Source organism: Staurois parvus, unplaced genomic scaffold (assembly GCF_062004578.1).
Source record: "Staurois parvus isolate SC_StPar_1 unplaced genomic scaffold, SC_StPar_1.0 ptg001192l, whole genome shotgun sequence".
NCBI classification, from domain to species: domain Eukaryota; kingdom Metazoa; phylum Chordata; class Amphibia; order Anura; family Ranidae; genus Staurois; species Staurois parvus.
The window spans coordinates 387,559-404,381 of NW_028318988.1; the positions used below are offsets into that span (position 1 = coordinate 387,559).

At 41.1% G+C, this 16,823-nt stretch overlaps 1 protein-coding gene across 1 annotated transcript; it reads left to right on the forward strand.

Annotated features, from left to right (window-relative positions):
• Nucleotides 1–1,993: 1,993 nt before the first annotated feature.
• Nucleotides 1,994–2,953, forward strand: LOC149438345 (olfactory receptor 1F1-like). Its single transcript, XM_089659903.1, has one exon. It carries the CDS (start codon nucleotides 1,994–1,996, stop codon nucleotides 2,951–2,953), a length of 960 nt encoding a protein of 319 aa, XP_089516029.1.
• The last annotated feature ends 13,870 nt before the right edge of the window (nucleotides 2,954–16,823 follow it).

Consider the following 16,823-nt stretch of genomic DNA (forward strand, 5'->3'; position numbering starts at 1 on the left):
ACCCAAACTAAAATTTTATCATTTTCATCACACAACAAGAGCTTTCTTTTGGTGGTATTTAATCACCGCTGGGGTTTTTATTTTTTGCTAAATTAACAAAAAATGACCAAACATTTTGAAAAAAAAACACGTTTTTCTTTGTTTCTGTTATAAAAGTTTACAAATAAATAATTGTTCTTCATAAATTTAGGCCAAGATGTATTCTACTACATGTCTTTGGTGAAAATAAACCAAATTAGGATGTATTATTTAGTTTGTAGGAAAGTTATAGAGTTCACAAACTATGGTATAGATCTGAATATTGATCAATCCTGAAGTACTGACAGCCAATCTAATTTCTTGAGGTCCAAGAATGTCAGAACAGTACAGATATCCCCCAAATGTCAGAACAGTACAGATATCCCCCAAATGTCAGAACAGTACAGATATCCCCCAAATGTCAGGACAGTACAGATATCCCCCAAATGTCAGGACAGTACAGATATCCCCCAAATGTCAGGACAGTACAGATATCCCCCAAATGTCAGAACAGTACAGATATCCCCCAAATGTCAGGACAGTACAGATATCCCCCAAATGTCAGGACAGTACAGATATCCCCCAAATGACAGAACAGTACAGATATCCTCCAAATGTCAGAACAGTACAGATATCCCCCAAATGTCAGAACAGTACAGATATTCCCCAAATGTCAGGACAGTACAGATATCCTCCAAATGACCCCTTTTTGCAGAGTAGACAGTCCGACGTACTTCATAAGAGGCATGGCGAGTTTTTTGAAGTTGTAGTTTTTTTGTCATAATTTTTCGGAAAATGAAAAAATTAAAAACATTATTTTCACTATTTTTTTTTTTTTACATACTGTCACCAGTGCAGTACAGCGTCATCATATAACTGGCATGGTGGTGAACAGGGACACTGACTGGTGACAGTATGAAAAAAAAAATATATATATATTTTTTTTTTTTAATTATTTTTAATTTTTTATTACTTTTTTTAAGATTTGTTTTTCATATTTTACTATGACCAAAGTAGTACAATGTTACCACAGTAACATTGTACTACTTTGGGGAAGTGATCAGTATTTTTTTATTTTTTTTTTTACACAATTTGCTTATAGCAAAGAATTACTTTGCTATAAGCAAGCATTTACCTGAATGACATTGATTCATTCAGGTTTTTTTTTTTTTTTTTTGTGCTTAGCTGTGATTTGGCCACAGCTAATCACATGACATGTGCATGTGATTAGCTGTGACCATTCACAGCTAGGCACTAGTATACAATGGATGACATGAATGAAGCCATCCATTGTATACAACTGTCATGCGACCTGCTGTGATTGGTCACAACAGGTCACATGGTACCAGCAACGGGGGCCGGTGACAGATCGCACTGCTGTGCCGCTCTGCAACCGCGCAAACTGCGCATGTGCGGGAGGACGCCAAATGGTGTACACCCCGGAAAGCTACAGCATTTTTGCGGCCGCCAAACGGCTATAGGCCGGGTGGCTAATGGTTTAAAATGTTAACAGTTCTTTAAAATACTGTTCCTGGTGTCCCATTGTCAGGAAAATTTATAAAAATGAACCAATACATTAAACTGTAGTTTATCTTCAAAGACAAAATTCTATCTAACCTCCAACTTTGCTCTTTTTTAGGTTAATTGATGTTCACTGTCCTCCTCCCCATAATTCTGGGTCTGGTTATGTATACATTTGTATTGACTTCTAAGTTACATTTATTTAGATCTTTTAGTTTCCCAAAGTCAGATATAGAATGCACTGCTTTCTTTTAGTCATGGTGTTAAGTTGCACACACTGGGAATCCTGTGAAGCTTGGATATAACATGGATAACATGGAAGATACTTTGGGATTCCGTTAATCATTGTGAGCCATAGCCTATGTTTGAACACATGGAGGTTGGGTATCCTACAGAAAGGTGACATCCATGTTTCTTGGAGTAATTTGGTGGTCTTTATTTTTCCTAAGTTTCGATGGAAAAAGTAAACCTAACCTCCGGTTTTATTCTTCTCGGCTTCTCAGACTTTCACTACAACCATGCTGTTCTCTTCTCTGTCATTCTAGCTATATATGCACTTACTTGGGTGGCTAACTTTCTTTTACTAAGCTCTATTACACTTTCTCAGCAGCTGCACACACCAATGTATTTTTTCTTGGGTAACCTATCAGTAGTCGACATCTCTTTCTCTACAGTGACTGTTCCCAAGCTACTGTCGAGCATTCTTCATGAAGGAACCTCCATGTCTTTCCTTGGCTGTTTCGTGCAGATGTATTTCTTTGTGTTTTTGGGCACCACCGAGATTTTTCTTCTGTCAGTCATGGCATTTGATCGATATTTGGCTATTTGTATCCCCTTAAGGTACATATTGTTAATGAATTATAAGGTTATGGCCATTTTGGTTAGTACCGGCTGGGTGGCAGCTTCTCTACATTCATTATTGCACACTTATATTCTGTCAAAATTAATTTACTGTGAGGACAGGCTAATCCACCACTTCTTCTGTGATGTGACACCCCTCATCAAACTGTCCTGCTCCAGTACTAAACTAGCTGAACTCCTAATATTCACTGAAGGTTCTATGGTTGTTATTATTCCATTCTTTTTCATACTCTTTTCCTATGTACTCATTGGATGGACTATACTGAAAATGGAAACTAGGAGCAGCCGAAGCAAAGCCTTTTCTTCCTGCTCTTCTCATCTCATGGTCATTTGCCTGTTCTATGGTACCGACATTTTCATTTACTTCCGTCCTCCATCAGATTACTCGTCCCAGTATGATCGCATTGTTAGCATGGCTTACACCATCATCACACCTATGCTGAATCCTTTTATTTACAGCCTACGGAACCAAGATGTAAAACAGGCTCTGAAGAAGCTCATCATGCAATGTTCTTTTCATAGGATACATAGCAACCTTGCTCATGTTTTGTGATACTAAGGAGAATTTTAGGCACTTAGATCATGATAATTGTCACTGAAAAAGTTTATTCTCTTGAGTTGAATTTAGATTTTTTTTTTAAACTGTGTTCCTTTTTTATTTCTCCTGTAATTTCAGGCCAAAAACTTTCAGGTTCATTTAAATTTCTCCCATCGTGTTTTGTTGGACCGTGTATATTTAAATCTTGCTTATTGGACATAATATACCTCCAACCAAAGCTCTCCCATCACAATGTGCTCAGGAATGGACAATTTTGAGCTATCAACTAGACCGAAACATCTCAACAAAATGCTGCACATCACAATACACTACACAGTGAGGTTGATTTACAAAAGCTGGAGAGTGCAAAATCTAGTGCAGTTCTGCATAGAAACCAATCAGCTTCAAGGTTGTTGTGTCAAAGACTAAATGAACAATCTGAACTTAGAAACTGATTGACTAAAATGCTCAGCTGCTCCAGATTTTGAACTTTTCAGTTTGTAGAGTATCAATCCCACTGTATATTTTAGATTTGCTACCTAGCCAAAATTATATCTCCAACCAAATTTTTTAAACCACAATATACTACACCATAGACATCTAAAATTACACTCAGACATCTTTCCTCAAAGTTCCCATAAAGACATCCTTCATAAGTAACATCTCAGCCAACCAAGCTTTTCTATAGAATATGGGTGTGGTCCCACTCTGAATTTTTTTTACATCTGTGTAATGGAAACTGTGAAAAGCAACACTTGGGCTGAGGGAGTTGACTCTGTGAATGATCAGGTTATGAAGAATTATTATTATTATATAGCTCCAACAGTTTGCTCAGCGCTTCACAAAATAAAGGGAGACAATACAGCAACAATACAGTTCAATACAAGAGGGTTAGGAAGCCCTGATCCTTGGAGCTTACAATCTAAGAGGAGGGGCTGGTGGTACAAAAGGTAATAACTGTGGGGGATGGACTGGTAGAAGGAATAGAAGATTCCATTATTAGCTGAAGGCAGGATAGGCTTCCCTGAAAAGATTTCAGAGATCACCTAAAAGTGGGCAGAGTAGGTGATAGTCTGATAGATTGGGGTAGAGAGTTCCAGAGGATGGGGGAGGCTCTGGAGAAGTCCTAGAGACGAGCATGATAGGAGAGGAGACAAGGGAGCTAAAGAGCATGAGGTTGTAGGAGGAGCAGAGAGGACAGTTTGGGAGATATTTGGAGACAAGATTGGTGATGTAATTTGGGGCAGAGTTATAAATGGTTTTATATGTGATTGTTAATGTTTTGAATTTTGTTTGTTGGGCAATGGGAAGCCAGTGGAGGGATTGGCAGAGAGGGGTGGAGGACACTGAGTGGAGGCCAGGGGAGGGATTGGCAGAGAGGGATGGCAGGATACATTCTTAATTACGAGTTTCCACATCTAACTTGGTGAAAACTGTAGACAGTGGTGTATACAGAAGAAACAGAGGATGTCTGATCAAACAAATCACTGATTTTACATGGAGCAAATGAGTGCGACTACCTAAGTGAAGATAATCTGGAGGGTAAACCAGATCTACAGAAAAGCTTTCAGGGCAAAATGATAGTGTCATGGCAAAGAGCTCTCCAGAAACGATAATATTATTTGCCAGCACTCCCCAACAACTACCTTCCTCACTGCAGTTGTAACAATACCTGATGCTTCTAGGTTTAGGGGAACATGCAACATACTCTCATTTGAGAGCATTTGCATACCGCGTTTATGAGCGTTTGTGTTGAGAAGGGTTTTTTTAAAGATAACTTCAGGAGACCATTCAAAATGCCCAGAATGCACTGAAACACAGTAAAAAATTAACTATTTCAGACATTTTGAGAGAAATAGAGAGAGCAGAAGCAGAGAGAGCAGTATTTGTTGAGATTAGCTGTCTTTTTTTTTTGTGGTGTTTGGATGTGTTCCAACTCATTTCTGTGCAGAAATTATTGCAGCAGTGTCTAACCTCAAAGTATGGCGTACCGGGTCCATTTGAGTACCAGGAAAACACTTTGCATGCATTTTTCATGATGAAAAAAGGCTCTGGACAGCATCTGGAAATGGAAGAGTTAAAAAAAATTAAAACGCCTATAAATGCAGTTAGCCGCGTTTACAATATCTGTACTGTCCTGACATTTGGGGGATATCTGTACTGTCCTGACATTTGGGGGATATCTGTACTATCCTGACATTTGGGGGATATCTGTACTGTTCTGACATTTGGGGGATATCTGTACTGTCCTGACATTTGGGGGATATCTGTACTGTCCTGACTAGAGATGAGCGAATCGAACTAGGCGAACCGGAATTCGAGTCGAATTTCAGGAAATATTCGATTCGTGTCGAAACCGAAATTTTGCCTACTTCGGGTGCGCGAATCGAACATTTCCCGATCAGCCGGCAAAAGTGTCCCTGCAGTGAGCTCCGCTATTTCTGACAGTTCTCTGACAGAAGGAACACATGTTTAGCGGTTGAAACATTGTATCTATTAGTTTACATTTAGGATACAGATGTTTCAACCACTGTACATGTGAAGAAGTTGTGAGAGAACTGTCAGAAATAGAGGAACTCTGCACATACACTTTTTGCCGGCTTGGAATTATTCTTCTTTTCATCCTACTTCTTCTTCTTCTTCATCCTCAGAAGAAGAGGATGAGGATGAGGATGAAGAAGAAGAAGAAGAAGAAGAAGAAGAAGAAGAAGAAGAAGAAGTAGGATGAAAAGAAGAATAATTCCAAGCCGGCAAAAAGTGTATGTGCAGAGTTCCTCTATTTCTGACAGTTCTCTCACAGCTTCTTCACATGTACAGCGGTTGAAACATCTGTATCCTAAATGGAAACTAATAGATACAATTTGTATCTATTAGTTTCCATTTAGGATACAGATATTTCAACCGCTGTACATGTGAAGAAGCTGTGAGAGAACTGTCAGAAATAGAGGAACTCTGCACATACACTTTTTGCCGGCTTGGAATTATTCTTCTTTTCATTCTTCTTCTTCTTCCTCATCCTCATCCTCATCCTCATCCTCTTCTTCTGAGGATGAGGATGAAGAAGAAGAAGAAGAAGAAGTAGGATGAAAAGAAGAATAATTCCAAGCCGGCAAAAAGTGTATGTGCAGAGTTCCTCTATTCTGCAGATACACTTAGAGGAGCTCTGCAGATACACTTAGAGGAGCTCTGCACATACACTTTTTGCCGGCTTGGAATTAATCTTATTTTCATCCTACTTCTTCTTCTTCTTCTTCTTCTTCTTCATCCTCATCCTCAGAAGAAGAAGAGGATGAGGATGAGGATGAAGAAGAAGAAGAAGAAGTAGGATGAAAATAAGAATAATTCCAAACCGGAAAAAAGTGTATGTGCAGAGCTCCTCTAAGTGTATCTGCAGAGCTCCTCTAAGTGTATCTGCAGAATAGAGGAACTCTGCACATACACTTTTTGCCGGAAACCGCTGTATGGAGTGAATGTCCCAGAACTGTCAGAAATAGACTATTTATGACAGTTCTGGGACATTCACTGCATACAGCTGTTTTAACCGCTGTATGGAGGGAATGTCATGGAACTGTCAGAAATAGACTATTAATGACAGTTCTGGGACTGTCCTTCAATGCAGCGGTTGAAACATTGTATGTATTTGTTTCCATAAATGGATCCATTTATGGAAACAAATACATACAATGTTTCAACCGCTGCATGGAAGGACAGTCCCAGAACTGTCATTAATAGTCTATTTCTGACAGTTCCATGACATTCCCTCCATACAGCGGTTAAAACAGCTGTATGGAGTGAATGTCCCAGATCTATCAGAAATAGACTATTTATGACAGTTCTGGGACATTCACTGCATACAGCTGTTTTAACCGCTGTATGGAGGGAATGTCATGGAACTGTCAGAAATAGACTATTAATGACAGTTCTGGGACTGTCCTTCCATGCAGCGGTTGAAACATTGTATGTATTTGTTTCCATAAATGGATCCATTTATGGAAACAAATACATACAATGTTTCAACCGCTGCATGGAAGGACAGTCCCAGAACTGTCATTAATAGTCTATTTCTGACAGTTCCATGACATTCCCTCCATACAGCGGTTAAAACAGCTGTATGGAGTGAATGTCCCAGATCTATCAGAAATAGACTATTTATGACAGTTCTGGGACATTCACTGCATACAGCTGTTTTAACCGCTGTATGGAGGGAATGTCATGGAACTGTCAGAAATAGACTATTAATGACAGTTCTGGGACTGTCCTTCCATGCAGCGGTTGAAACATTGTATGTATTTGTTTCCATAAATGGATCCATTTATGGAAACAAATACATACAATGTTTCAACCGCTGTATGGAAGGACAGTCCCACAACTGTCATTAATAGTCTATTTCTGACAGTTCCATGACATTCCCTCCATACAGCGGTTAAAACAGCTGTATGGAGTGAATGTCCCAGATCTATCAGAAATAGACTATTTATGACAGTTCTGGGACATTCACTGCATACAGCTGTTTTAACCGCTGTATGGAGGGAATGTCATGGAACTGTCAGAAATAGACTATTAATGACAGTTCTGGGACTGTCCTTCAATGCAGCGGTTGAAACATTGTATGTATTTGTTTCCATAAATGGATCCATTTATGGAAACAAATACATACAATGTTTCAACCGCTGCATGGAAGGACAGTCCCAGAACTGTCATTAATAGTCTATTTCTGACAGTTCCATGACATTCCCTCCATACAGCGGTTAAAACAGCTGTATGGAGTGAATGTCCCAGATCTATCAGAAATAGACTATTTATGACAGTTCTGGGACATTCACTGCATACAGCTGTTTTAACCGCTGTATGGAGGGAATGTCATGGAACTGTCAGAAATAGACTATTAATGACAGTTCTGGGACTGTCCTTCCATGCAGCGGTTGAAACATTGTATGTATTTGTTTCCATAAATGGATCCATTTATGGAAACAAATACATACAATGTTTCAACCGCTGCATGGAAGGACAGTCCCAGAACTGTCATTAATAGTCTATTTCTGACAGTTCCATGACATTCCCTCCATACAGCGGTTAAAACAGCTGTATGCAGTGAATGTCCCAGATCTATCAGAAATAGACTATTTATGACAGTTCTGGGACATTCACTGCATACAGCTGTTTTAACCGCTGTATGGAGGGAATGTCATGGAACTGTCAGAAATAGACTATTAATGACAGTTCTGGGACTGTCCTTCAATGCAGCGGTTGAAACATTGTATGTATTTGTTTCCATAAATGGATCCATTTATGGAAACAAATACATACAATGTTTCAACCGCTGCATGGAAGGACAGTCCCAGAACTGTCATTAATAGTCTATTTCTGACAGTTCCATGACATTCCCTCCATACAGCGGTTAAAACAGCTGTATGGAGTGAATGTCCCAGATCTATCAGAAATAGACTATTTATGACAGTTCTGGGACATTCACTGCATACAGCTGTTTTAACCGCTGTATGGAGGGAATGTCATGGAACTGTCAGAAATAGACTATTAATGACAGTTCTGGGACTGTCCTTCCATGCAGCGGTTGAAACATTGTATGTATTTGTTTCCATAAATGGATCCATTTATGGAAACAAATACATACAATGTTTCAACCGCTGCATGGAAGGACAGTCCCAGAACTGTCATTAATAGTCTATTTCTGACAGTTCCATGACATTCCCTCCATACAGCGGTTAAAACAGCTGTATGGAGTGAATGTCCCAGATCTATCAGAAATAGACTATTTATGACAGTTCTGGGACATTCACTGCATACAGCTGTTTTAACCGCTGTATGGAGGGAATGTCATGGAACTGTCAGAAATAGACTATTAATGACAGTTCTGGGACTGTCCTTCCATGCAGCGGTTGAAACATTGTATGTATTTGTTTCCATAAATGGATCCATTTATGGAAACAAATACATACAATGTTTCAACCGCTGCATGGAAGGACAGTCCCAGAACTGTCATTAATAGTCTATTTCTGACAGTTCCATGACATTCCCTCCATACAGCGGTTAAAACAGCTGTATGCAGTGAATGTCCCAGATCTATCAGAAATAGACTATTTATGACAGTTCTGGGACATTCACTGCATACAGCTGTTTTAACCGCTGTATGGAGGGAATGTCATGGAACTGTCAGAAATAGACTATTAATGACAGTTCTGGGACTGTCCTTCAATGCAGCGGTTGAAACATTGTATGTATTTGTTTCCATAAATGGATCCATTTATGGAAACAAATACATACAATGTTTCAACCGCTGCATGGAAGGACAGTCCCAGAACTGTCATTAATAGTCTATTTCTGACAGTTCCATGACATTCCCTCCATACAGCGGTTAAAACAGCTGTATGGAGTGAATGTCCCAGATCTATCAGAAATAGACTATTTATGACAGTTCTGGGACATTCACTGCATACAGCTGTTTTAACCGCTGTATGGAGGGAATGTCATGGAACTGTCAGAAATAGACTATTAATGACAGTTCTGGGACTGTCCTTCCATGCAGCGGTTGAAACATTGTATGTATTTGTTTCCATAAATGGATCCATTTATGGAAACAAATACATACAATGTTTCAACCGCTGCATGGAAGGACAGTCCCAGAACTGTCATTAATAGTCTATTTCTGACAGTTCCATGACATTCCCTCCATACAGCGGTTAAAACAGCTGTATGGAGTGAATGTCCCAGATCTATCAGAAATAGACTATTTATGACAGTTCTGGGACATTCACTGCATACAGCTGTTTTAACCGCTGTATGGAGGGAATGTCATGGAACTGTCAGAAATAGACTATTAATGACAGTTCTGGGACTGTCCTTCCATGCAGCGGTTGAAACATTGTATGTATTTGTTTCCATAAATGGATCCATTTATGGAAACAAATACATACAATGTTTCAACCGCTGCATGGAAGGACAGTCCCAGAACTGTCATTAATAGTCTATTTCTGACAGTTCTATGACATTCCCTCCATACAGCGGTTGAAACCGCTGTATGGAGTGAATGTCCCAGAACTGTCAGAAATAGACAGAAACTGTCACAGAACTGTCCTTCTTCTCATCCTTCTCCTTCTTCTCATCCTTCTTCTCATCCTTCTTCTCATCCTTCTCCTTCTTCTCATCCTTCTCCTTCTTCTCATCCTTCTCCTTCTGCTCATCCTTCTTCTCATCCTTCTCCTTCTTCTCATCCTTCTCCTTCTCCTTCTTCTCATCCTTCTCCTTCTCCTTCTTCTCATCCTTCTCCTTCTCATCCTTCTCCTTCTCCTTCTCCTTCTCATCCTTCTCCTTCTTCTCATCCTTCTCCTTCTTCTCATCCTTCTCCTTCTCCTTCTTCTCATCCTTCTCCTTCTCCTTCTCATCCTTCTCCTTCTTCTCATCCTTCTCCTTCTCCTCATCCTTTTTCTTCTCATCCTTCTCCTTCTCCTTCTTCTCATCCTTCTCCTTCTTCTCATCCTTCTCCTTCTTCTCATCCTTCTCCTTCTTCTCATCCTTCTCCTTCTTCTCCTTCTTCTCATCATTCTCCTTCTTCTCATCCTTCTCCTTCTTCTCATCCTTCTCATCCTTCTTCTCATCCTTCTTCTTCTCATCCTTCTCCTTCTTCTCATCCTTCTCCTTCTCCTTCTTCTCATCCTTCTCCTTCTTCTCATCCTTCTCCTTCTTCTCATCCTTCTCCTTCTCATCCTTCTCCTTCTCCTTCTTCTCTTCCTTCTCCTTCTTCTCATCCTTCTCCTTCTTCTCATCCTTCTTCTTCTCATCCTTCTCCTCCTTCTTCTCATCCTTCTTCTCATCCTTCTTCTTCTCATCCTTCTCCTTCTTCTCATCCTTCTCCTTCTCCTTCTTCTCATCCTTCTCCTTCTTCTCATCCTTCTCCTTCTTCTCATCCTTCTCCTTCTTCTCATCCTTCTCCTTCTTCTCATCCTTCTCCTTCTCCTTCTTCTCTTCCTTCTCCTTCTTATCATCCTTCTCCTTCTTCTCATCATTCTCCTTCTTCTCATCCTTCTCCTTCTTCTCATCCTTCTTCTTCTCATCCTTTTCCTTCTTCTCATCCTTCTTCTTCTCATCCTTCTTCTTCTCATCCTTCTCCTTCTCATCCTTCTCTTTCTTCTCATCCTTCTCCTTCTCCTTCTTCTCATCCTTCTCCTTCTTCTCATCCTTCTCCTTCTCCTTCTTCTCATCCTTCTCCTTATTCTCAGCCTTCTTCTTCTCATCCTTCTCCTTCTCATCCTTCTCCTTCTCATCCTTCTCCTTCTTCTCATCCTTCTCCTTCTTCTCATCCTTCTCCTTCTCCTTCTTCTCATCCTTCTCCTTCTCCTTCTTCTCATCCTTCTCCTTCTCCTTCTTCTCATCCTTCTCCTTCTTCTCATCCTTCTCCTTCTTCTCATCCTTCTCCTTCTTCTCATCCTTCTCCTTCTCCTTCTTCTCATCCTTCTCCTTCTCCTCATCCTTTTTCTTCTCATCCTTCTCCTTCTCCTTCTTCTCATCCTTCTCCTTCTTCTCATCCTTCTCCTTCTTCTCATCCTTCTCCTTCTTCTCATCCTTCTCCTTCTTCTCATCCTTCTCCTTCTCCTTCTTCTCTTCCTTCTCCTTCTTATCATCCTTCTCCTTCTTCTCATCATTCTCCTTCTTCTCATCCTTCTTCTTCTTCTCATCCTTCTTCTTCTCATCCTTTTCCTTCTTCTCATCCTTCTTCTTCTCATCCTTCTTCTTCTCATCCTTCTCCTTCTCATCCTTCTCTTTCTTCTCATCCTTCTCCTTCTCCTTCTTCTCATCCTTCTCCTTCTTCTCATCCTTCTCCTTCTTCTCATCCTTCTCCTTATTCTCAGCCTTCTTCTTCTCATCCTTCTCCTTCTCATCCTTCTCCTTCTCATCCTTCTCCTTCTTCTCATCCTTCTCCTTCTTCTCATCCTTCTCCTTCTCCTTCTTCTCATCCTTCTCCTTCTCCTTCTTCTCATCCTTCTCCTTCTCCTTCTTCTCATCCTTCTCCTTCTTCTCATCCTTCTCCTTCTTCTCATCCTTCTCCTTCTCCTTCTTCTCATCCTTCTCCTTCTCCTCATCCTTTTTCTTCTCATCCTTCTCCTTCTCCTTCTTCTCATCCTTCTCCTTCTTCTCATCCTTCTCCTTCTTCTCATCCTTCTCCTTCTTCTCATCCTTCTCCTTCTTCTCCTTCTTCTCATCATTCTCCTTCTTCTCATCCTTCTCCTTCTTCTCATCCTTCTCATCCTTCTTCTCATCCTTCTTCTTCTCATCCTTCTCCTTCTTCTCATCCTTCTCCTTCTCCTTCTTCTCATCCTTCTCCTTCTTCTCATCCTTCTCCTTCTCATCCTTCTCCTTCTCCTTCTTCTCTTCCTTCTCCTTCTTCTCATCCTTCTCCTTCTTCTCATCCTTCTTCTTCTCATCCTTCTCCTCCTTCTTCTCATCCTTCTTCTCATCCTTCTTCTTCTCATCCTTCTCCTTCTTCTCATCCTTCTCCTTCTCCTTCTTCTCATCCTTCTCCTTCTTCTCATCCTTCTCCTTCTTCTCATCCTTCTCCTTCTTCTCATCCTTCTCCTTCTTCTCATCCTTCTCCTTCTCCTTCTTCTCTTCCTTGTCCTTCTTATCATCCTTCTCCTTCTTCTCATCATTCTCCTTCTTCTCATCCTTCTCCTTCTTCTCATCCTTCTTCTTCTCATCCTTTTCCTTCTTCTCATCCTTCTTCTTCTCATCCTTCTTCTTCTCATCCTTCTCCTTCTCATCCTTCTCTTTCTTCTCATCCTTCTCCTTCTCCTTCTTCTCATCCTTCTCCTTCTTCTCATCCTTCTCCTTCTCCTTCTTCTCATCCTTCTCCTTATTCTCAGCCTTCTTCTTATCATCCTTCTCCTTCTTCTCATCATTCTCCTTCTTCTCATCCTTCTCCTTCTTCTCATCCTTCTCCTTCTTCTCATCCTTCTCCTTCTTCTCATCCTTCTCCTTCTCCTTCTTCTCATCCTTCTCCTTCTCCTTCTTCTCATCCTTCTCCTTCTTCTCATCCTTCTCCTTCTTCTCACCCTTCTCCTTCTCCTTCTTCTCATCCTTCTCCTTCTCCTTCTTCTCATCCTTCTCCTTCTCCTTCTCCTTCCTCATCTCCAAGGGCATTTAAATTAAAGGTACAGTGTTCTGCACTAATTTAAAGGCTCTCTGAAGCCTAGAAACCCTTTAAATAAGTCATCTTCGTAGCGGAGAAATTCGCATCGAATCGAATTTCACACTGGAATTCGCCGAATCAGCCGAATCGAATTTTTCATTTCTTCGCTCATCTCTAGTCCTGACATTTGGGGGATATCTGTACTGTTCTGACATTTGGGGGATATCTGTACCGTTCTGACATTTGGGGGATATCTGTACTGTTCTGACATTCTTGGACCTCAAGAAATTAGATTGGCTGTCAGTACTTCAGGATTGATCGATTTTCAGATATATCCCATAGTTTGTGAACTCTATAACTTTCCTACAAACTAAATAATACATCCTAATTTGGGTTATTTTCACCAAAGACATGTAGCAGAATACATCTCGGCCTACATTTTTGAAGAATGATTATTTATTTGCAAACTTTTATAACAGAAACAAAGAAAAATTTGTTTTTTTTCACAATTTTTGGACTTTTTTGTTAATTTAGAAAAAATAAAAACCCCAGTGATGATAAAATACCACCAAAAGAAAGCTCTAGTTGTGTGAAGAAAATGATTAAATTTTAGTTTGGGTACAGTGTTGTATGACCGCGCAATTGTCATTCAAAGTGTGAGAGTGCTGAAACGTGAAAAATAGCCTGGACAGGAAGGGGGTGAAAGTGCCGAGTATGGAAGTGAACAATCTATTAGTACGTATATTCACCTCACCTGTTTCCAACATTGAATTGCTACACAACGGTTGCACTTTACCGCTCATTCCCGCAATGTGAGTCTGTTAGAATGATTTACCTAAGACAAATAGGCTGCAAGAGAATTTGAACCAGAGTTTAGTGAATGAGATTATGTTCATTCCATCTTCCAATCATGACTTCCATCAATGAACGACTTCCATTTACCACATTCACTAAGATCTGGGAAAATTCTCTAGCAAAGTGAACAGCCTACTCACCTTTAGTAAATCAATCCTAATGAATCAGCCAACTCACTGAAAACAATTAACTCCCTGTGTGGCTGATATCTTATCTCAACAGTTGTCAAGAGACACAGTGTAACTGGACTGAGTAACTCAGGGCTCCCCCTATTGGCTAATCTACTGATGATATATTTAATAAATTAACAATGTAAGCACAAAGATTGTACAAATGTAGAAAAAAAAACAATTAAAGTGATGAAGGTTTTCTACCTTTATGCATTCTATGCAGTGCTGGGACAAGTTCATCCAGTGCACAGGGCAAAACTGGGAAACTGTGCCCCCCCCCCAACCACCTATTACATCACCACATGCAAACCCCGCTCCCTGTTGGATAAAGAAAGGACCAACCTGCACCAAAATTTTTGAGGCATGCAATTATATAGCACCAATATTTTTGATACGCTGTTGCTGTTGCCTCCATCAGGGGGGCAACCAATAAGCATGTAGGGGTCCCAGGCATCCGGAGGGGCCCAGCCATTCCGAGACACATGGACCCCAATCAGGGGCAGACTGACTATTTGGCCAGGGGGGTTGGGAGGCTGTGTGTACTGAAGATGGAGAGGCAGAGAACAGCAAGAGAGGAGAGAACCCCTCCCCCCTACAAAGAGGACCTGTCACTTATATGCTATCACACAGGGGACTATTGGTCCCCTATGTAATAGCAATAAAATCATAAGTTAAAAAAAAACCACATTAAAAAAAAAAAGTAGCCTCCCCATCCCCACATACGCAGACATACATAAAGTATGCAAGCGTTGGGGCTTCCATACATAAAAAAGTGAGATCAATAATTTTAGCACCAGATCTCATGGATAACACAAAATTGATGACCTTTAGGGGCTTTTAAAGCATCACCTATAGAAAATATAAAATTAAAAATATAGGGTATTGACTTTTTTTGCTGTTTCTTGGGTGCACACAATTTTGATGCTTGACATGTTGGGTATCTATTTACTCAGTGCAACTTTAAGTTTTTATTTTACCAAAAAATTGGGTAAAGTATTGTGGTTGTGTGCCCTAAAATTAACTTTTGTATATTTTTTTCTGAAATTCTGCATTTTATAAACTGTTGCAATATCAATTGAAATACAAAATTGGAACTAATACAAATTTATCCTCTACGGTGTCTGCTTTCAGAAAATATATCATGTTTGGAGGTTTTAAGTAATTTTCAAGACTAAAATTATTTTTTAATCATGTAAACAAAAAATGTAAAAAAAAAGAAAAGAATTATGACTCTTGGATACAAATGGTTAAATGGTTGTAAAAAACTGATGAAAAATTGATGTAGAAGTTAAACAGAGGGTGTCTAGGGACCAGGGGGACAAGAGCGCCAGCAGATGTTGTTTGCAGCTCTTTCAGCTGGATACTTTGGAAGACTGATGAACCTCTGATTCAGGCACCGTAGTAATATGCAGAGCTGGTATGGTAGATCGCCAGGTGTGCACCAGAGCAAGGCAGGAAGCAGGGATAGGAGACAGGAGCAGTGTCATAGAAATAGCCAGGGTCATCAACGGGCGGACAGCGAGGTACCAAATCATAAGCAAGCCAAGATCAGGAGCAGAGCCGAAGTCAGGAACCAGTATCAAGCAGGGGAGTAATCAGAGTCAGGTCAGGAACAAGCCGGGTCAGCAACAAGGAAATCACACAGAAAGGAGCAGGAAACGGGGAACAGCTGAATACCAGTCAGCACTCAGCACAGGCAGAGGCACCTTTTAAATAGTCCGTCTGGTGCCGATCTTCGCCGTGCGTGTGCACGAGCGCATGCATGTGCGCGATCGCGCATTTCTGTGCACATGCGCACGTCTATTTGCCAGCCGTCTCATGGGAATTCCCTTACAATTGCTGGTTCTCCATAGATACAATATGGTGAGTTAGCGTTGTCTCCCTAGGGCAGGAAGTGTGTTACTGGCAGTATCACCAGGCAAAAATAAAGATAAAAAAGCAAGAAAAAATGTAGCACACTATTAGTTTAGCTAGGGGAGCTTGACCTTGATGGCTAGAAAGTGAGATAGTCAGAGGAGTCACATTGTGGTCAGGGCTGAGAGACTCTGCAGGTTGGCTCCTCTGCAATTTAGCCCTGCTCTGAGACTTTAGGAGGAGGGCCTTGGAGGCAATGGGTGGTTCTGCGGTGTGGTTGGCTGAACTTTTGAGGGACCTCAGCCAATCACTAACAGGAGGCTTTGAAAGGGGATGGACTCCCTTAAAAATTGTTGGAGCCTACTCAGAAGCAGGAGGGAGTGTGGTTGTGGGAGAGGAGTGAGAAGCAACAAGATGTGAGGCTGGAGGGCTGCCAGAAGGCCTAGTGGGATGGGGCCTGCCTTCGACTCTGGAGCTGGCTAGAAGGAACACTCAGGACCAGGGGCAGACTGACAACTCATGGGGCCCCCGGGCAATAGGAAATCATGGGGCCCCTGTGTCCTCTCCCACACTCAAACCACACCCAAAAAAGCCTATTAAAGGTACCAGGGGCATCTCATGGGGCCCCCTATTGACCCTGGGCCCTCGGGCAGTGCCCGAGTGAGTAAATGGTCAGTCCGCCCCTGCTCAGGACTCACTGGCCCCCTGAGAGAGGACCACCTGTAAGGCAGGGAAGGAGCAACCCAACTGATACAGGACTGGTAGCAGCAGCCATTCTGCAAGCAGTACAGGAGAGGATCTTAATGAGTACACCTGCACCCCCTGAGTGGAAAGGGGAGAGATCAGTCTGGTGGGGAACCAAATT